Source organism: Lipotes vexillifer, unplaced genomic scaffold (genome assembly GCF_000442215.2).
Source record: "Lipotes vexillifer unplaced genomic scaffold, Lipotes_vexillifer_v1.1 scaffold1047, whole genome shotgun sequence".
Classification (NCBI taxonomy): domain Eukaryota; kingdom Metazoa; phylum Chordata; class Mammalia; order Artiodactyla; family Lipotidae; genus Lipotes; species Lipotes vexillifer.
Genome location: NW_006771990.1, coordinates 651,179 through 672,636, shown reverse-complemented (window position 1 = coordinate 672,636; position 21,458 = coordinate 651,179). Strand labels below are relative to the sequence as shown.

Genomic DNA, 21,458 nt, shown 5'->3' with positions numbered 1-21,458 from the left:
CATATTCTATTCAGAAGTGTGCTTACATAATAGAGAAACACAAAACATTTGTATTTGAAGGCAATAACAAAACATGCTTGTGTTTACTTAATTGCTGAATGTCTGGAGAAGGGAAGAAAACATAGATTTGCATGGAGTTGAATATGGACGTACGTTTAACCATCTTGAGAATGTATTGATTTCATCAATTTTTACTACAGAGAAAATCAGCTTTAGAGACCAAGTTGTATTAGCTGTGTATTGAAGAGAACCATTTTTTTTTTTTTTTGTGGTGTGCGGGCCTCTCACTGTTGCGGCCTCTCCCGTTGTGGCGGAGCACAGGCTCCGGACATGCAGGCTCAGTGGCCATGGCTCATGGGTCCAGCCTCTCCGTGGCCTGTGGTATCTTCCTGGACCGAGGCTTGAACCCGTGTCCCCTGCATCGGCAGGTGGACTCTCAACCACTGCGCCACCAGGGAAGCCCAAAGAGAATCATTTTAAAAAAATGGCTTCAACTCTACAACACAAGTGTGTTTCTGAATTTTTTTAACCTTTAATGTCACTAACATTGAATTTTTCTAAATCGGAAATTATTTCTCTTTTCTTAATAGACTGGAAGAAAAGAAAAAGGAGATCCTCTAAACATTGCAATTGATAAGATGACCAAGAAAACAAGGGATCTAAGGAGACAGGTACTGTTTTTGTTTTTATTTTAGGTTCATGGTACTTAGTGGTGGTTTTCTGAGAATGTCCTTTTCCAGGGTGCTGTGTTAGAGCTGATGTTCAGCTCGCTATTCTTTATAACATCTACATATACACAGAAACTTTTCAACAACAACTTAGAGTCTGCTGAACAGAGAGAGATGTGACAGGTGCAAAGGGTGTGATGATGAAAATAATTCCTGAGGTGAGGGAAGGTGGGGGAGAGCCCTCTCACTGGCCAGACACAATCTTCCCAGGTGGAGAGGTGATGCATTCTCTGTCTTCTTCATCTGGTTTTCAGTTTTTCAGACCCAGGGGTGTAAAGAACCAGCCTCTGATTTCCTCTGGGTCTTAAACTCCCAAGGCAATCAGTGAATAAACAAGAATGCCAATGGTTAATGAGAAACACGACTCTTAATCTGATGGGCTAATTAAGATCTCTGACCCAGTGTATTTCCTCAAAGATATAAATCTAGGGGAAAACTTGCTTATCATATGGTTGTTTGGGAAGCAGGGAACCAAAGCAAGGAAAGGCAGTTGGATGATTTAAATGGCTAATGGCATCATTTGTCTGAAGGGTCTATGTTGGGGGAGGGGTGAGAAATCTCTAGTCAGGGCCCCTTTTCATCTTGAAAGTGCTACATGAACACTAGTACATGTTGTCTATAAGACAGTAAGTCTTATTTTATATGTTGCCGTGGTGAGCTTCACTGTCTTCTGTCTCTTCTCTAGAAGAGACAATACCATCCATTAAGTTCCCAAAGAATTCCTTCATGATTTCTGCCTGAGAGGCATCCTGTCTCCTGCTGGTAGCTTTTGCATATATCCATCTCATTAAGTGTTGATTGTGTTGGTCATCTGGAACCAACCACAGCCCTGGGGTAACACTTGCTTTACTTTCTCCATCTGGAAAAGCTGGACTGGCAGGGATGCATCATCTAACACTCAGTCCTGCAGTTTGTCAACTGCAGTTTGTCAAGTACAGACAAGATTAGCAAGGTGCCTGGGCAAGAATAGCCAAGGAGCAGCTTAAAAAATGGTTTGAATGAGAGGAAAACACCACTTCAAATCACTGCTGGGGAGCTTCTGAGCTCTCTTCAGGATGTCACCAGAAGGTATAGACACACTTGAGCTAATGTCCTCTAGAAGGTACCACAATTAGTTCTGGGATATGAAGACTCTAGTCTGCCCAGCTAACAAGCCCTTTGGGGGAAAGCATTTTCTTTTTATTTTACCTTGAAAAAGGGAGAATAAAACATTGCATTCTTAGGCATTATTAGGTAATACTCAAAGAGCTGTATGGCCAGGTCTGCTTCTCCTTGCCCTCTTAGACAATCTTTCCATACAAAGCCCCCATATGATATGAAATGATACTGCTAGTAGGGATTGGGATTGGGGTTGGTGGAAAACAGTGAATCAGGTGTCTGAAGCTCAGGGTTTTACTTCTAGCTCTGCCACTAAACTGGCTGTACGACTGTGGATCCTTCATCTCTTGGTCTCCGTCTCCTATTTGTAAAAGTAAGAAGCCAAACTGGGTCTGTAAGCTATCTTTGAATGAGTCCATTTATTTTCTCTGCCAGAGGTCCTAATGCCAGATAACTGCTGGTTTTAAAAGCAGTGGGAGGGCATCAGGCATCTCCTCTAAGGTTTGCCTTTGGCTAGATTGTCAACGAGGTAAAATCCATGAACCGAGTCTTCCCTCCCCCTCTAGGTCTTAGTAGAGACCATTCTTTTACATCTGGAGCCAATACCCTTAAGTTCTCTGCACTCATGGACCTATCATAGGAATTTTTTTCTCTCATTAGGAAGGAATGGATAAAGTAGTTTTCACCTTGGTGTTACAATTATCAATAAAGTGTCGACTTTTTTAGCTGCAGACAGTGGTGAAATTTGAAGGTGGATTCATCGTGGAATTTTAAAGCTTTGGTGACAAGATCCTTGGGGAGCTTCTTTTAGGGTGGCAGTAGAAGGAATATGTCATCCCCTCAAATCATTCCATGTATAAGATTTTTTTATTTTCTGTTCACATTTCCCAAAGATTGAGAGGAATAAGGGTAAAAGAAAGTTGTTTTATGATATTCAGTTCCAACAGTTATGGCATAATTTCACACCACATCCCTGAATGTGGTTCAAACATCCTTCTCTTCCCCAGTATGCTTTCTAGAACTAAGATGGTCCTCATCTGTCAGTTCCATCCCTATCTATATGTTGGAATATTTTAATCTGTTTTTTTCCCATTTCTTCTGTTTCTCCATGTATACCTGTACTGGTACAAAAGCTTCTCTGAGCTAAACAGAAGCTACCTAGCATTTCTGCAGATGGAACAAGCAAGGAGTCTGATTAGCTTGGCTCAGTTTAGAGGTAGGTAGCTAGTTAATTGGATTAAAAAAAGTTTTATCTGAGTTTTCTGATAGCAGCTATGTGGTGGCCTGGTGAATGCTAATGGTTCAAATAAATGAAAACTGGAACACTTTCTGTTCCTTCAATTACGGACAGGCCTTTGTTAGAAAAGATTCAAAATGAAAACCCTCAGCTATCTGGCTCCACTTCCCCGTACACCTATATTTCTTTATACAATATTTAGAGAAATTAAGTCACATAGGGAAAAATGCGGAAATCAAAGAAAAATATTTCTAGTGACTTTCATAAGTTCCCACTCTTTCAATTTTCTCCCTTTTCCTCATAGCCCTAAGGTTGGGCAGTGTTCTTCAGAAGGTGACCCTGGAGTCTTGCAAAGCTGTAGTCACCAAATTAAAAAATAAAGTCAATTATGATTATTACTTTGAACTTGCCTAATGAAAGTGGACTTAAATTTGTAAACACGTGAAAAAAAATCAAGTAATTGAATAAAAAGGATTTCTGTTTAAGTAGAATTTTGAACCAAGTAGAAGTCCCTTTTTTCCAGGCAGTATGTCCCAAGGAACTGGAGAGTCATAAATTGTGAAAAAGTTTGCAGGAACCCAAGGGCGTTATTTCAGCTGATTGGCATGGATCCATCTTGCCAATTAAACCCATGAGAGTGGGCAGTGGTAGAACAGAATCCTTTTAAGAGTATTTTGTTTGGAATTAAAAATGGATTTAGGGGAACATAACTGCCAGCTTTAAGCATTATGTTTTAATTTTAGAGCTGTGGGCACAGTATGCCCCATGTCTGAGATACTGTCACTGCTGTGATTCTGGAATCAGCCCATTATAAGAAAAAAAGCTTTTGGCCGAGTCCCTGCCTGACCTAGTAGCCCACGCGGTCTATCCATCCCTTAGAGAGGGCCCAGTTGGTGTCTGCCAGCTGTTCCTCGATGTCCTCCTTCTATGTGCCACTTCTGAACTATTCTAGGCATGGTCTCGATTTTCCTCAAGCTTACAGTGACGCTGGTTTATCCTGATTATTATTTTGGTCCTTGTATTAGTCTTTTTTCCTCTCCCATTGCGGAGCACAGGCTCTGGACGTGCAGGCTCAGCGGCCATGGCTCATGGGCCCAGCTGCTCCGCAGCATGTGGGATCTTCCCAGACCAGGGCACGAACCCGTGTCCCCTGCATCGGCAGGCGGACTCTCAACCACTGCGCCACCAGGGAAGCTCAGTATTAGTCTCTTTTTTCCCCCAAGTTGATAAGCAAATCAGGACCCAGATGTTTTCCTATGAGAAGCTAATAAATAGTAATCATAACATGTTAGTGTGTTGCTAAACTTAACAACTCTCTCATTCCCCAAACCAATCAATGGACTAATTCTTATTCCTTCACCCTTAATAGCCATTGTAATAATTCCTGCAATGAGATTCAGTGTGTCAACTTGTCAAAAGTGTCAATTTTGCTACCACAGTCAAAACATTTTCAAAAGACAACCAAATTGTGTATAGAATGCTTTTACATTGGGATGCATACTTAATAGAATGGATTATATAACAAAGGATTACAAACAAACAAGCAAAACATGCCACTGGGTGGCACATTAAAGGTTGATTTACCAAGATCCTGCCTCCAGATAGGACTACAGAAAAAGCTTCCAAGATTAGTAAGAAATAATTACAGCTGAAGATTCCTCAGCTGTCCCCTTTGTGACCCAATTCTGTATATAAGAACTGTGGCCAAAGGTGGGTGGGTAGTCATCAGCGAGACCTTGTCAAATCGCTGTCCACAAAATGTAAACTAAAAAATAGCTGACAAATATTGAGTCCTTACAATGTGCCAGGCACTGTTCTAAGTTCTCTCTACAAATGGGCCCCATTTAATCCTCATGCCAGCTCTGCGAGATAGAGCAGATTGTTACCATGTCCATTTTACAGATGGGGACGTGAAGCCAAGTAATGCACCCACGGCCATGCAAAGTATGGATTCATGGAGGTCCCAGTCCAGGCAGTCTGGCTGTGGGGTCTTGGCTCATAATCATTCCCCACCCTGCCAATCCATAGACCCAGTGGATACAGTTGGGTCACCCATATACTAATCTCCTTTGGGGGAGGCACCTGGGGAAGGAGGGTTCATATAATATATAGAGGTGCTTTGTGGTTTTCAACAGCACCTTACCACCATGGGGTTGGGGATGGGTGACATGTATGTACTTCAGACAGAAGAAACGTCTGTGGTGCATGTCAAAAATAGGGTTCTTGTTTATGGTAGGTTATCATCTCTCAGGCCTCCAGCTGTTATGTTTCACTGGAACCTTTTTTTAAAAAGTGCTATTATGTTTAGGTAGCTGGCTTCTCAAAGAATGAATTAGAGACTTTCCAAAACATTTACAGAAAAAATGGAATTTTAAAGCATTCAATTCTTTTTCTCACATCTGCTGATGGGGCCAATTATTTTTAGATTCATTATAAGAAAACATTTTGAAATCACTTATTTCCAGACTTGAAGCTGCTTTCCTCATATGGATATGAAGCTATCTATATGGCTACAATTTAAAAATTATGAAATAAAATATTGATTTCCTCCAAATGTTAAGGTTTGTGTTCTTCACATTGAAAACCTATGTCGGAGCTAACAATCCCTGGTCAGATTACCCCTAGGTCAGATTGCCATGCTGCTGTAGAAATGTAGAGACCAGAAAATGATCATACAGCAATTGGGGTTTAATATACAGACCATAAGCAACTCTGGGACAGCTGAACACAAATGTCATCAGAAACACTAAAATCAGAATCAAAAAGGCCAGAAGGAGAAGAGCAGAGGTAGAAGAGAGCTCAAGAGCACTCTGAAAGGCGATCTTTGGACAAGCCCCCTGATCACGGTTGTATATTCAAGCTAGCTCTACCTTAGGAAATTCCTGTTACAGCAGTCCTGAATGTCAGGCCACCACATACTTACTTATCTCCTGGAAAACACTCATTAGGCCAAGTTCAAGGGACATGACTTTATCCTTGCAAATAGTTCTTAAAATATCACTATCAGCAAGCTCTTTCCTTACAAAGACACTATTCAAATCATGGAGTAGTTTAATTGATTCCTGTGAGCCAGCATGTGGTCGATGGTTCACACATGAACACAAGCTTGTGGAGGATGCCAAGCTTGACCTCTCTCTCACTAGTGAGTCTAGATCACAGAAGGAGTCCAGTAGCTTGATCAATATTGATTAATCAAATAACACGCTGTACTGAGCAAAGGGCTCTGTAACACATGTATGAATAGGAAACCACCAACCCCAGAAGTCAAGGAAAAGTGGGATGGGGAGGGATAACATAGCAATGTCTGAGTCTCAAGAGAATGTCTGCTTTTGGTCCTGTCTCTGACACCTCCTGTCCTAGGTAATTAGAATGCCACGTAGAATCTTGATCCTGACACTGGAAGATCCAATATAAGATTATAAAAAAAATTCTATCATATTTTCCAGGATGAAACTCCTAAGCAGGAAAATTTGGAAGATTTTCAAAGATGATGATTCAAACAGCAAGGATTTTTTCTTTTTGAATGTCCTTTCAGCTTACCCAAACATTTCAGAGCATCCATCCAAAGTGCAGTCATTTAGTTCAGCTGATTCCACCTCCTATCTGTGTTTCGAGTGCATTCCTTCCTCTCCACTGCCATTGGCACTGCTTAATTGCTTTTCACAAAAAGGATGGTCACAGCCTCATAACCAGTGCCTTGATCCCAGGCTCCCTGCGTTCAGCGCACTGTAGCTCCAGCAGTCTCTCAGACCAGTATTTGCACATCTTCATGACTTTGCACTTGATGTTACTTCTACCTGGAATGACCCCTTCCCCTCCTTTTAATTTTTTTCTTCCAGGAAAATTAACAATTTTTCCAAATGTCCTCCCTCCCTCCTTTTTTTTTTCTTTCTTTTAGGAAAATTCACAATTTTTCCTACAAGGCTTAGATTAAATGTCACCTTATCATCACAACTTTATCCAATTTTTATAGACAGGGTTTATTCAGTAGGCTCCTAAAGCATTTTAAAATAGCTTTATTATGACACTCTTTGCAGTCGATTTAAGTTGTTTATGTGCTTTTGCTTGTGCTTGTATTCTGATATTCTTTGTTTCCTTCAAGGCATATCTTAGTGCCCAAAATAAAGTAAGCTGCTACCACACAGGTGTTGAAAGGATGAAGAATCCTCTGTATGTAGCTATCCCACCCCAAAATATCGCAATCATCAACTTCCCTCTGTTCTAAGCTCTCATGTCTTTGCTTCTGTTGTTTTAAGAACAAGATTTGTTAGCTTAAAAAGTCAATTTTTACTGTGATAATAACAACTTTTTCCATCTGAAGAGAGAGCTTCTATGCTTTAACCCAGATTTCTCCTGCTGCTGGGCTGGCTTTAGAAAAGTCAGCTCAAGAACCTGCCAATATGCAGATATGCAGATACAGGTATCCCCCACTTTCTGAAAGTCCATTTTATGCCATTTTGCTTTTATGAAATACCTACATTAGTTCTTGTTTTTGATAACTGAAAGAAATCTGGAGGATTTTTACTTTTACAAAAGAAAAAAAAAAGGTGAAACGCAAAAATCTGTCCAGTATTTTGCAGCCAGCTCTTATACAGGCCGTGGGCACGGCGAGTAGCAAGAGTGGCGCCACCAAGCCCCTTCTCCGGGAACTACACTCAACATCTCAGCTTTCAGCTGCCATAGCTTTGAACTGTGTTTATAAGCATCTGTGTTTTATCTTGATTTATTTTGTGAATCCATTGGCAAGATGCATCATAAGGTAGTTGCTTCTTTGGTTTACAGCATTTCGGCTTACAAAAGGTTTCATAGGAATGCTGTACTTTCGGATAGCGGGAGAAACCTGTATATGGCTCCATCTTGAGAGATTTCTGATTTCAGGTACAGACGGTGGTAACTTAAACTCTGTATCATGATAAGCTTTCTAGGTAATTGTAATGTTCTGGCAGGTTTGAATTCCACTGCCTTTGTTTCTGATGGTGGGAACTTTTAGATCTCATTACAGTCCTTTGGAAGTTTTACTTGAGGATTACGGAAGTCCTCCAAGTTCTCTCCAATCCATTTGGCATCTTCTAGACCTCACCACTTCACAGATACAATACTTGTTTTGAGGGAGGGAGAATCCAAGCTTGAGCCTCTTCTCCCCATGGGCCAAGATTAGAAACGGATGGTCTAATTGTTCACTGTGCTGTGTTGAAGGGCTTGGCAAGATCTGTGCTTTCTGGGGCAGGGCCAAGTGGAGGTGAAGGGGGATGAGGCAGTAGCCTACGGCACATAATTTTAGAGGGAACCAAAAAACTGAGTAATCAAGATAAATAATATTTTCTGCAGTATTTTAGAAAATTGAAGTTAATGCAAAAAATTCATGATGAGCATCTTATCAACATTGTAAATAAAGACAGGGTCAGTAGCAAGGCAGTGCTGAACTATACTGAAGCCTGAAGCAAAAGAAAAAACCAGCAATACTGATCCTGTTTTTATTTACAGCGTTGCTATTTTGTTTATGATGGTGACTCTCCTTTGTCTTGGCTCTCCTCCAGAGCTTCTATTTCTTTTTTTTTTTGCAGTACGTGGGCCTCTCACTGTTGTAGCCTCTCCCGTTGCGGAGCACAGGCAGAGCTTCTATTTCTTAATGTCTTTACTGCACCTGCTATATGAGAGAGTTTACCCCCAAAGTCTCAATGTCAGGCAGTCTTCTTTTTTCTCCTACATTAGTGGCAAAAGGGCTGACTTTTAAATTTTGTGATGAGATGACACCTTGGACTCCAGATTTGAAGACCTATTTGAATTGTGGTGTCTTTTAGGTTGTCTTGCTACAAATGCATTTCTTTCTGATGTTTATCACAGTGATAAGAGCTTTTTTATGGCACTCTGAAGTGCTTCAGAGAAAATGGAGAGCATTTTAATACTGCTGATTTACTCTTTCAGGTCTACAGTAATTTCCTTACTGCCTCATTATAAGGCTTGGCTTAATTTACTCTACACATAATGTTTACTGATGCACATATGGTGCCACATTTCAGGAAACTGTACCCAGAACAGGTATTTTTGTCAGGCTGGGGCATGGAAAATTTCCTTCATATACAGAAAAAGAAAGGTAAGAAATTTAATCATCTCAGCAAAGAATGTCCTCCAACGAGAAGGAGAAAAATCACACCCATCTTGAACTTCAGAAAGAAGGATACAGTCTCTCATTTTCTTTTTTTTATTGGAGTATAGTTGCTTTACAATATTGTGTTAGTTTATACTGTACAGCAAAGTGAATCAGCTATATGTATACATATATCCCCTCATGTTTGGACTTCCTTCTCATTTAGGTCACCACAGATCTTTGAGTAAAGTTCTCTGTGCTATACAGTAGCTTCTCATTATTTATCTATTTTATACACGGTATCAATTGTGTATATATGTCAATCCCAGTCTCCCAATTCATCCCACACCCCCCTTTCCCCCTTGGTATCCATACGTTTGTTCTCTACGTCTATGTCTCTATTTCTGCTTTGTAAATAAGCTTGTCTATACCAATTTTTTCAGATTCCACATATATGCGTTAATATATGATGGATACAGTCTGTTTAAATGCTTATTTTAAAAGCTGAATAATGATTATATGATTATATGTGTATAAAGATTTGCAGTTACCCCTAAAATCAGAGGGGGGATAGGAGTGGGGGAAAAGGAGAGGTAGGAAAAGAAAGGAATAATATCTTCTGAGCTTATTTCTCAACCAGCTTTGAAGAAAGAGAGATGGATTCAGTGGTCATGGACTCATAAACTCTTAGAAGTAGAAGAGACCTCTAAGGTCTTTTCTCAGGGCAAACGGTCTTTCTTCAGCATCCTAATACCATCTGAAACAGCCTCTGCTTTAGATATGGGAGCTTATCCCTTTACCCGGCATCTGGTACCATTACTGGGCAATTTTAGTAGCTAGGAAATTGAGTTAAGATCAGTGATTTTGTAATTATCAACCATTGATGTTGGTTTTGTGCTGCAAAACTGATTTTTTTTTCTACTTTGTCTAAGTTTAAGGCCCAGATAAAAGCTTCAGTAAAGAACTCTATTTAGAGTTTCAAAGACCTACAAATAGTGATTATTATTGCATATGAATTCATGGCTTCACAACCACTTGGCTTGCCTTTCCATAACTCTGAATGCTAAGAGTGGTTAGGCTTAGGAACCGAGCAGCTGCTGCTGTCTTGCCATTGAAAGCTGAAATAGCCAACTCTCTTAATCATCTGATCCATTGTTCCTATTTGTATCTGGTTATGTATGAAGGTCAAAAAAGCAAAGCTGAAACCCACTGAAACTGTTGGACATTTGCTTAACAAGTGTCCATTCTCTCCTTGACACTTTATCTACAATCTGATTCTACAGTCTATTATTATCGAAAGATTTTATTTTTGCAGAGTTGCATTTTGAAGCTGTGACAGTGAAATTACATTTATTACTGATATAAAGCTGGTAAGTTAGTGAACCTAAGTGGGCGGATTCTGAAGTCTGTCCTTTTAATGACTGTAGTTGTTAAAGTTGATACACTTTGGTCTTAATTTATAGTTTTTATTAAAATTCCATTAATGGGAAGTCTATAAGGTAAATATCAATTAATAATGTCTTGAGATCCTCAATAATAATCAAAATAATAGCTTTCCTCTTTAATATCATCATTTTTTTTCTTCCTTAAATCATCCATACCTGTGGCCAGCCCTGTGCAAGACACTGAGCCATGAATGAGATTTTGAAAATTATTTTCCTAATTAATCACAGGGGAAAAAAGGAAAGGACTTTCATTTTAGCTGGGGTGTGGGATAGCTGATTAAATGCAAATCGAGAGACTAGCTGACCTGCTGGTATATTCAGTAAGAAAGAGATGAATGGATTGTGCCCCAGTGTTCTAGGGTTAGAGAGGAACGATTTGTCTTGAGGGCTCTGGTGATAAGAGATTTTCCATCTGATCCAACCATAAGTGCTTGTCAGAAGTTTGGGTGAATAACCAGTCTCAGTACCTCCTCTCTCATTCCACAATTTCTTGGTTTTTCATGAGTACGTCAATCCTGTTAACTCTTAAGGGCAGTACGTCTATACCTTTATTTGATTCCTTCAATTTCAGTGAAGATCAAGCTGCCTTTAAGTAGCTGCAGTCGGAGTTGCAGCTGCATGAAGGGGGTGACAGAGAAGTTGAAGAGCACCTTTGGTCAAGGCGAGCTGGGAGGTCCATGCAGGCTAACATGGGCGAGGGAGGGCTCAGAGTCACAGGGGCACGAAGAAGGCAGCACTAATGAACCATGCCGACTGAGCAGATTTCCTTCAGCCCCTCCTTTGAAATCTGAAGGCTTAGATCAATATGACCCTAAGGTTGTAGCCATAGATGCCATAATAACCAGGTAAAAGTAGATCACTTGTGACTTTCATTGTGTCTGTAAATTACCATAGCAAACGGCTTGTCTGTTGCTCTTTGGGTGCATTCTCTGTGTATTTGTCCAGTCTGTGGAAGTACTCTCAATATGTTTGCCAGATTAGGAGGAAATATCAGGATTTGGAGTCCAGTCCAGGTCAGAACACCTACTGAGGTAATGAGCAGGCTGGGCAACCCAACCAGATACCCTCCTAGTCCACAGAATTTTTAGGAAAAGTCAACAACTCCTGCTTTTACAGCTAACCATTCCTCTGTTCTTTGCCTCAAAGTGTCTGCTAGAAATGGAATTGCTTAGACACCATTGAAATAACCTATGTTTTCTAGCAGAGAGTGAGGCAAAGAGAATAAAAGTCAACTTGGTCAAGTAAAGCAGTCAGACTGGCCCCTTGGGGACTCTTGAGGCCATTTCTAGCCTCCTTATTTCTCTTCTTAAGCAGGTAACTGCTGGGTACTGCAGATGCTCAGTTCTAAGTAAAGAGTGGGTGAATGGAGCTTGAAATAGCCAGGGATTTGCAGTACTAGTGAAGCAACAGAGTGACATGGACAGAGTGATAAGGTTGCAAGACTTAAAATCCACGGATGAAACCACATAAAACAGGTGCCTGCAAACCTGTGGCCCAAGTCTGGCCTTCTGCCTGTTTAGGTAAAGAAGTTGTATTGTCAGTTTTTGTTCTATAATGGCAGAGTTGAGTAGTTGTGGTAGAGACCAACTGGCTGCAAAGACTAAATTATATATTGTCTGGCCTTTTATAGGAAAAGTAGGGCAACCCATGCTCTAGAAATAAGAGTCTGCTTGAGATGAAATAAATATGGTGTAAGAGTCCAGATGTCCTGAAAAACTGAAAGACCTGAAGTCTGACTGTCTCCTGCCTTTCCCTTAAACAGTGATAGCATCAGTCATGTTGTAGGATTTCCGCAAACTTAGAAATGTGGAGTAATCATTAGGGCTCTGTCTGAAATGAAGCCCCTCTAGGGAAAAATTCAGCAGCTGTTGGAAACGCTGTGCAATAGTTAAAGACAGGAAGTGAAGAAGTATAGCGTACAGTGGCAGAGCTTGGGAGAGAGAAGTTAGCTCAGAGGTACACGATTATCTATAACTGCATTAGAGCAGGGGAGCATGGGTGAAAGGCTTGCTCTTTTAGAAAATGTGATGGGCTCTTTGATGACCACAAATGGTCAGAAGTTTTAGAGGTTCATTTACAAGTGACATATGTACCAACAGTAAGTGCCCATCATCCATCCTCCCTTACCCAACAGCATCTTATCCTCCCAAGTTTCCCATCCTGCTCAAGTGAACTGAAGTGTCACTCATCTGATACCTGGAGTGGGAACTGGTAAGTTTTGGGTGGGATCCTCCCAGAGGCTCTTGTATTTACATTGGGGATTCTTCTGAGACCCACAGGACTAGTGTTGTAATGTGGAATGGCCAGAAATATGGAAGTATGGGGCCAGATGATTCTATCTGGTACAAATCCTGCCACACTGTGGCAGATGTATAGAACTGACCCCACTAGAAAGAAATATTGTTTTAGAGAGTTGTTCTCCTCTGTATCTTGCTCTTAATATACTTTTTATAGGCTTCTATTGTTAGCCTTCTATAAAACTATCCATTCAATGATTATCTCTCTCAATTGCCAATGCAGTTGGTGCAGGGGGCATCAAATCTTTCTTTGAGCAATATTTCATAAAATTCCTAAGAGTCCTTGCTAGAGTTAACTTATCTGATACAACTCTTGACTCTCTCACATTGGATTCAAGCAGCTTATGCCCATTCAATACCAGTTAATCAATGGCAGATAATAAATACTCAGAATGAAATATCCAGCTATCTAAACTTAGATCCTCCTTTGTGGTAAGCAATGCCTGAGGGGATATAGTGCTGGGGGTAAATGGTTGACTAGGTGTGGGAGTGAAGGATGGAAAAAAAGATCATTTTTGTCCAATTGGGATTTGTGAATTTGAACAGCCAGATTCATAAACACACAGACCTTAAGTAAAATAGCACTATTCTTGGAACCAGAAGACCTGACTGATATTTTCTATGTGTAACTAGTGGACCCTCCCTTGCCTCGTCTATCAGGATGTAACAAAGAAAATGATGCTCGCCCTGCAAACCACATCTGTCACCCTTATCATGACATTGTAAATAAAGTCAAATGAAACAATGTCTAGGAAATTTCTCTTCAAGCTATAAAAGTGAACATGCACAGGATTAATATTAAGGGCAATAAGCAGCCGGAAACTGAGTAGAACTTCCAAATACACAGAATAATCGGTCTGCTTTTCAGTGTGGGTTAAGGGCTCTGAACAAGGTGTTATACTAGAAATATCTTTCCACCTTCACCTATGCTACCTAAAATTCCACCCTTTTGAAATACCAAACCTTCCAGGCTAACAAACTGCATATTTGAAAGTATGTCTGTTATGATGGAGAGGTGGAGGAATCCTGGGAGAACCTTTCTAAGTGAGAAAAAGTCTTTAGTAATGTGCTATGAAGGAAATTAACAAATTTGTACTCTTTTAGGGTGTTCCCCAGGCCAGCCTCCAATACACTGAATAGGAAGAGCTCATGCTTGCCTCTAAGCAGCGTTTATGAGGCCAGTCAAGAATATGTGGTTAAGTTAATCACTGTAGCTTTATTAGTAATTGGGAATTGAGGTAACAGAGGAATTTTTAGCAGTGAGTGAGAGTAGATGATTTGTCTTATTTTTCTTTGTGTCCCTGGTCAAACTTAGTGCTTGGTACACCCGGAACTCTTTAAATGCTAGTAGAAGGAATGAATGAGTGAACACCAATTACTGAGTAGAGGCAGTGGAATAAAGAAAGAGATAAAGCATATTTTTTCCTCTCTGTGAATTTCTTACTACTCTTATAATAAGGTCCCTACCTCCTTTGAGCTAATTGCATTACTACCTACCCCATTTTATTTTTGTGCATTTACTCTTATTTGTTTTCTTTGGTCTAACATTTAAATCTCTTTAATACTAATGTGGCATTTGTGTAGATTTTTCTTTATGGATCTTTTTTTTCCCCCGTGAGATCAGAAAAAGATATTGAAATGCACAACTGAAGACAGACTATTAAGGGGCCTTTATTACCTTTACAAGAATGAACAACTAGAATCAAGAATGTATGATGGGGAAAGGGTAGTTTCTTCAATAAATAGTTAGGAAAACTGGATATCCACATACAGAAGAATAAAATGGGACTTCTGTCTTACACCATATACAAAAATCAACTCAAAATTGATTAAAGACTTGAACATAAGACCTGAAACCATAAAATTCCTAGAAGAAAACATAGGGGATAAGCTCCTCGGAAGTGGTCTTTGCAATGAGTTTTTGGATTTGACACCAAAAGCAAAGGCAACAGAAGCAAAAACAAACAAACAAACAATCAAAAACAAATGGACTACATCAAACTAAAACCTTCTGTACAGCAAAGGAAACCATCAACAAAATGAAAAGGAAACTTATGGAATGGAAGAAAATATTTGCAAATCATATATATGTTAAGGGGTTAATATCCAAAATATCCAAGGAACTCATACAACTCAACAGCAGGGAAAGAAACAATCCCATTAAAAATGGACAGAGAACCCAAATAGTCATTTCTCCAAAGAGACATACAAATGGCCAATAGGTACATGCTCAACATAACTAATCATCAGGGGAATGCAAATCGAAACCACAATGAGATATCATCTCATACCTGTTATGAAGGCCAGAGATAACAAGTGTTGGTGAGGAAATGGAGGAAAGAGAACCCTTGTGCACTGTTGGTGGGAGTATAATTTGGTGCAACCACTGTGGAAAACAGTATGGAGATTCCTCAAAAAGGTAAAAATAGAACTATCATATGATCTGCTCCTCTACTTCTGGATATATATCCAAAAGAAATGAGAACAGAATATCAAAGAAATATCTGAACTCCCATGTCCATGCAACATTATTGACAATAGTCAAGATATGGAAGCAATCTAAGTGTCCATCAACAGATGAATGGATAAAGAAGGTGTGAGATATACATAAAACACACACACACACACACACACACACACACACACACAATGGAATATTACTCAGCCATGAAAAAGAAGGAAATTCTGCCATTTGTGACAATATAAATGAGCCTTGAGGGCATTATGCTAAGTGACATAAGCCAAACTGAGAAAGACAAATACTGCATGGTATCACTGATATGTGGAATCTTAAAGAAAAAAGTCAAAGTCGTAAATGTGGAAAATAGAAAAGTGGCTGCAAGGGGCTGGAGGATGGGAGAATGGAGAGAGGTTGGTAAACAGGTACAAACTTTAACCTATGAGATGAATAAGGTCTGAGAGTCTCAAGTAAATAATAAAGTGACTATAGTTAATAACACTGTACTGTAAAATTGAAATTTTCTAAGAGAGTAGAACTTAAAGTTCTGACCAAAAAAAAAAAAAAAAAGGTATGTGAGGTGATGGATATGTTAATTAACTAGATGGGAGGAATTCTTTCACAATGTATATGTATATCAAACCACCACGATGTACTCTTTAAATATCTTACAATTTTATTTTAATCTCAATTTTATCTCAATAAAACTGAAATTAGAGAAAGAATGAATGTCTACCCATTAAAAAGATTTGCAGAGATGTCCTTTCATTGGTTAGATTAAAATTGAGCATACAGCCTTCAAAGTCTCATCCAAGTTTAAGCTTCTCTTATTATTGTTGGCTGGGGAGAGCCATTTTTTTCTTGAACTGTCTTTTTCAGAGAACTGTTTCGTATTCATCAAATGGTTGCAGCTTTTTAAACTTTGTGCAAAACACTTTTGCAGTACCTATTTGAAAGTGGCTCAGTACACATTATACCTTCCTCATGTCCCACCCCCTTGGCAGACCATTTTGGTCATTTTTGAGACAGTTTATTCTTCTTCTTGAGTTTGTGAGTTAAACTTTATCCTTTAATCACTCTGCCCTCTTATGAAATAAGAAAGTGAATTGTTAGAATAGTTGTGATCCATCAACTGTATTTCTTTTGGTTTGCTGAAGAAAATGTAGTTGTTTACATTGATGAATAGCCCTAATTGGGTAAAATAGACTGGTAGTGCTGAGCTAATACCTTTAAATGTCTTGTCTTAGGCAATTAATATTCCCTTGTCACACATACATTTAAATAGTTGGAAGAAAGCCTTGTGTTCTTGACTCCTGTCAGACTTAACGAATGATTTTGTCAAGTCATTCCTTTCTGCCCTGGTTGATTGATAGCTAAATTTTGGTCTTCCAGCTTATGTAAAAAGGGTTAACTATGCCTTTCAGCTTGTAGGCAAGGGCATTTAAACCATTCTAATAGTCAATTTACAGAGGAATTACATTGCCTGTTTACTGGAGGGGTCAAAAAGTTGTGCCCCTATTCATCAGAGACACAAATCACAGGGCTCATGAGCTAATGAAGGCAGTATTTATGAGTCCTTGCACTTGCTGGATGATACCAAGTTCAAGGTGTCCCTGGTCCTGGCTGCTTAGGACTCTGGCTCTCAGTTTTGGATGTGCCTTTGCTCATGGACTATGTAATAGATAGATATATTTAGGATGAATATGATTTGATCCTAAAACTCTTAAGAATGAGAAAAAAACTAGAATGCTAGATTGTCACAGTACTAACCTTCATCTGCACCTTTCAAAGATATCTCTATAATAATGCAAATCCCTTCTAACCTCTGTCACCACCTGGCTTATAGATTTTCATACATACTATAATTACCATCTGAAAGCAGGGGAAGTGGATCCCAATCATTTCTGGGAGGACTCTCACTTCTGTTGACTTGAGCCTTTGTTGAGAATCTGACAATTTACTGTTTTAAAACACTTTGACAGGGCTTCCCTGGTGGTTCAGTGGTTGAAAGTCTGCCTGCTGATGCACGGCACATGGGTTCGTGCCCCGGTCCGGGAGGATCCCAAATGCCACAGAGCGGCTGAGCCCGTGAGCCCGTGAGCCCGTGAGCCATGGCCGCTGAGCCTGCACGTCCAGAGCCTGTGCTCTGCAACGGGAGAGGCCACAGCAGTGAGAGGCCAGCATACCACAAAAAAAAAAAAACCCAAAACAAAAAAAAAAACACCTTGACCAAAAAGTTTTAATAAGATAGTTACACAAAAGCAAGTATGACCCATGGACATGCTTTTGCAGTAGACATATCTTGACCCATGAGTCCTCCATTTTTTTTTTCTTTACAGACTCATAAAGCCCCAGGAAGTCACAGAGTCTCATAGTGAGTATACAGGAGGTCCCTTTCAGCTCCTGGAATGGGAATTCATTAGGACTGAGCATCACTTCTTCCTCTGGAGGGACAACTTACTCCCTCTTGGGGTATCCATCTGCCCCTGGGTCTGTTTCCCATCCTCTCTACTGGGGTTTTCTTTTATTTTTCTTTTATTATCCTGGGGGAGTTTTCTAGAATTCTTCATGCACTTCACTCATCATCCAGAAAGCTGGATCACGTATGTTCCTGGAATTTTATGCCCCATCAGTATCTATATACCTTTGCTTTCAGTCAATAATGTATGCAAAGCTTGAAAAATTTACACAAAGGAGAGGTTGTGTATACTACTAGTTCAGAGCGTGAACTCTGGGGCCAGCCTGGGTTCAAATCCTGCCATTCACATATATACAATGGAATATTACTCAGCCATAAAAAGAAATGAAATTGAGCTATTTGTAATGAGGTGGATAGCCCTAGAGTCTGTCATACAGAGTGAAGTAAGAAAGAGAGAGACAAATACTGTATGCTAACACATATATATGGAATTTAAGAAAAAAAAAATGTCATGAAGAACCTAGGGGTAAAACAGGAATAAAGACACAGACTTACTGGAGTATGGACTTGAGGATATGGGGAGGGGGAAGGGTAAACTGTGACAAAGCGAGAGAGAGGCATGGACATATATACACTACCAAAAGTAAGGTAGATAGCTAGTGGGAAGCAGCCACATAGCACAGGGAGATCAGCTCGGTGCTTTGTGACGGCCTGGAGGGGTGGGATAGGGAGGGTGGGAGGGAGGGAGACACAAGCGGGAAGAGATATGGGAACATATGTATATATATAACTGATTCATTTTGTTGTGAAGCTGAAACTAACATACCATTGTAAAGCAATTATACTCCACTAAAGATGTTAAAAAAAAAAAAATCCTGCCACTGCCACTTATCAGCCATGTGAATGTGGACAAGTAACATTCAATTGCCTCAGTTTCCTCACCTATAAAATGGAGAAAATAGTACCCAGGTCTTGTCAGAGAAATAACCGACTCATTCCAAGCATTTAGAACAGTGTCTGACACAAAATAAGCATTAAAGGCTGCTAATATGACATACTAATTTTCCCCAATCCTTTCCTGCTCCCCTTTTTGCCACCTTTTCTCCATGGCCCACTGCTGCAATCTGCTTCTGCCTTCTGCGTTCACCCTCCATTCCACCAATCTCTCTTTTGCTTCCTTGTATTGCCTCAAGCGATTATGGGCTCCATGTTCTGCTAACATTTTTACCAGCACTAAGGAGAGCTGCTTGTACATGCTGGATTGAGGCCATCTGGAGATCCATGATGACCCAGCACTGCCTGGGATCCTAAGGGAATATTTCATTCTCTCTTCCCATGAAAGCAATTGCCCTTGCCTACTGTGGAGTAAGAAGGGGACTTTGGTACAATGCTGTGCATACTGGGACAGAAAATGGAGCCAGCAGAAGGAGCCAAGTACCTGCTGCTATTCTTCAGGATGATCCCTGACCAACCCTTCCCTGTCCTAGTCCCCAAGACTTGTCTTTTCAGTACAATTTCAAACTAAATAATTTGTTAAATCTATAAAAATAAGAAATTGCAGCTGTGATGTTTTTAAGCATAGCCCAGAGCTTATAGTTGTACATGTAGAGCAGACTACTGTTAATACAGCTCTTTTGGCCAAAGAACTGAGTTAGAATGCCACCAACCAGTCAACTGATTGATCAGAAATTTATTTTGATGGTGTCTCCCCCCCCCCAAATGGTTCAGTGACCACAAAAACTTATTCTAGTTTAATATGTATATTATCAGTCATCTATTGTCACAATAGTGCAGTATAATATCTCAATGGCATGCAGAAATAGCATTTGTTGCTCAGTAGTCTAGGGTGGTCACCTTAGTCAAGCCTTCTCATGTGTATGAGAAGGCTTACAGTGAAGGCTTCTTCACTGACCTAAGATGGTCTTGATGGGAATGACTGAGGTGACTTAGTTATATTCCACATGTTTGTCTCCCTTCTCCTGAGACAAGCAGTCTAGCTTAGGCATGTCCTACTCATGAGAATGGCAGACTAACTAAACCAAGCAAGTCCACTAGACCAAGCAAAGTCACCCCTGCATGCATCATAATGGTCAACATCCATTGACCCTAACCATGCCACATGGCCCAGCCCAGAGCCAGAGAAGGCAGACAATACAGAGTTACATGGCAATGGGCTTGAGTAGAGGAGGGTGAAGAATGGGGCCATTCATATAACAAATCTACTACAGTTATCAACTCAGTGCTTTTTAATCCATCAGCAAGATATGTATCAACTGTTATCTTGACTGCATCAGCACTCCTAGAGGAGAAATCTAGAGGGCATGGACTGTTTATCTGACTAAACTAAACCATCATGTGTTTGTTATTTAGGGCCATGCACCTTGGTGTTTCTAATGATGACAGTTGTGCTTTGAATTGATTCAGTAGGGCCTGAACTGGGGAGAGGGGTATATGGAGAAAAGCATGAAGCCTGATGAACTGTTCTTCTTCTTTTTTCTTTTTTTTTAAAGAAGTAACTGGTTTCATTAAGGAGAGAAGCTAGTATCCCAATTAAAATGATTTTGCTTCACAGAAGATCGTGCCATCAGGAAAATGAATAGAATGACCAAAGGATTTTATGTGTTTCTCATAAAGAAAACAAAATAAAGGGAAAAAAAGTGATTATTCTCTAAGTGCTCTTGCACAAGCTTCATAGATATGCCTCTGCTCCCCCCACAGCTGCCCCCACCCCCATCCCAAACTGTGAGCAGTGCTGTCATTACCAGTGCACTGTGTGCATTGGCAGCACCTTAGCTTATTCAAGTGGTTTTGGGTGGATTACTGCACTGACTGATTACCTTAATTGACCTTCAGACTGGCTAAAATTTGCCTGACTTAATGAGGCTTAATTCTTGTCAAGCCCCTAGGCTAGATGGCTCCTGGCCCAGACACTTTGTTGTTTTGATATTTCATTTTTAATAACAATTACACCCCAAAGCTTAAGGAAATATGGTAAAATATGTCAGTGATTGTGAAGAGCCCAGAGCAGCTGTATCCATGGAAAGATTTAAGGTTCAAAGTTTTGAGCCCATTTAAAATCACCCTCTACCCTGAATATGACCTTGATTGGTGTATCTTACATCATTGTAGTGAAGTGAATACTATTATTCTTAACAAGATTTTTCTAAACATCTGTCTAAATGACAAGACATGTTAAAACAATCAGCCATTTGTTAAATATCATGAGCCCAGCCTAGATTTGGGTGTTAACTTTTATTTCTGAAAATCAAGATGGCACTGGATTGTCAGATGCTTGGAGACAATTCCACCTAAAGGTTGGCATGCAAAAACACTTAAATTGCAGGTAAGATTCAGCAAAGAAAGGAAGCTTTCCTTCTGCAGAAGAAATAGGATTTATTGGCATTAGGTATCTGGAACACTGTCCTAAGAAGGATTATGAAATGGTATTTGAGCTCAGAATAAAAGAACACTGTGACTGATTAGTCATGTCTGGTGTAGGCATAGAAAGGAAATGTGGTAGTATACTTGCCATTCCTGTCCCAGACCATAGTTTCTGATATTGTTCCTTACAGACAACCCTTCACCTTTAATTTTTTCCTATAAATGTATTTATTTTTTCCACCTTCCACCCATGCTTGAGTACCTGAATTATTATTCTACCAGATCTATTCTTTATTAGCCATTTTTT

At 39.9% G+C, this 21,458-nt stretch overlaps 1 protein-coding gene across 3 annotated transcripts in view; it reads left to right on the top strand.

Annotated features, from left to right (window-relative positions):
• Positions 1 to 583: 583 nt before the first annotated feature.
• Positions 584 to 21,458, top strand: part of LOC103080445 (catenin alpha-2) — a 273,579-nt gene continuing 252,704 nt past the window's right edge. For all 3 annotated transcript variants that reach the window (XM_007447246.1, XM_007447245.1, XM_007447244.1), the window contains exon 1: positions 584 to 671. In XM_007447246.1, the coding sequence (XP_007447308.1) occupies positions 639 to 671 (33 nt within the window). In that variant the 5' untranslated portion in view covers positions 584 to 638. The remainder of the gene's footprint in view (positions 672 to 21,458) is intronic.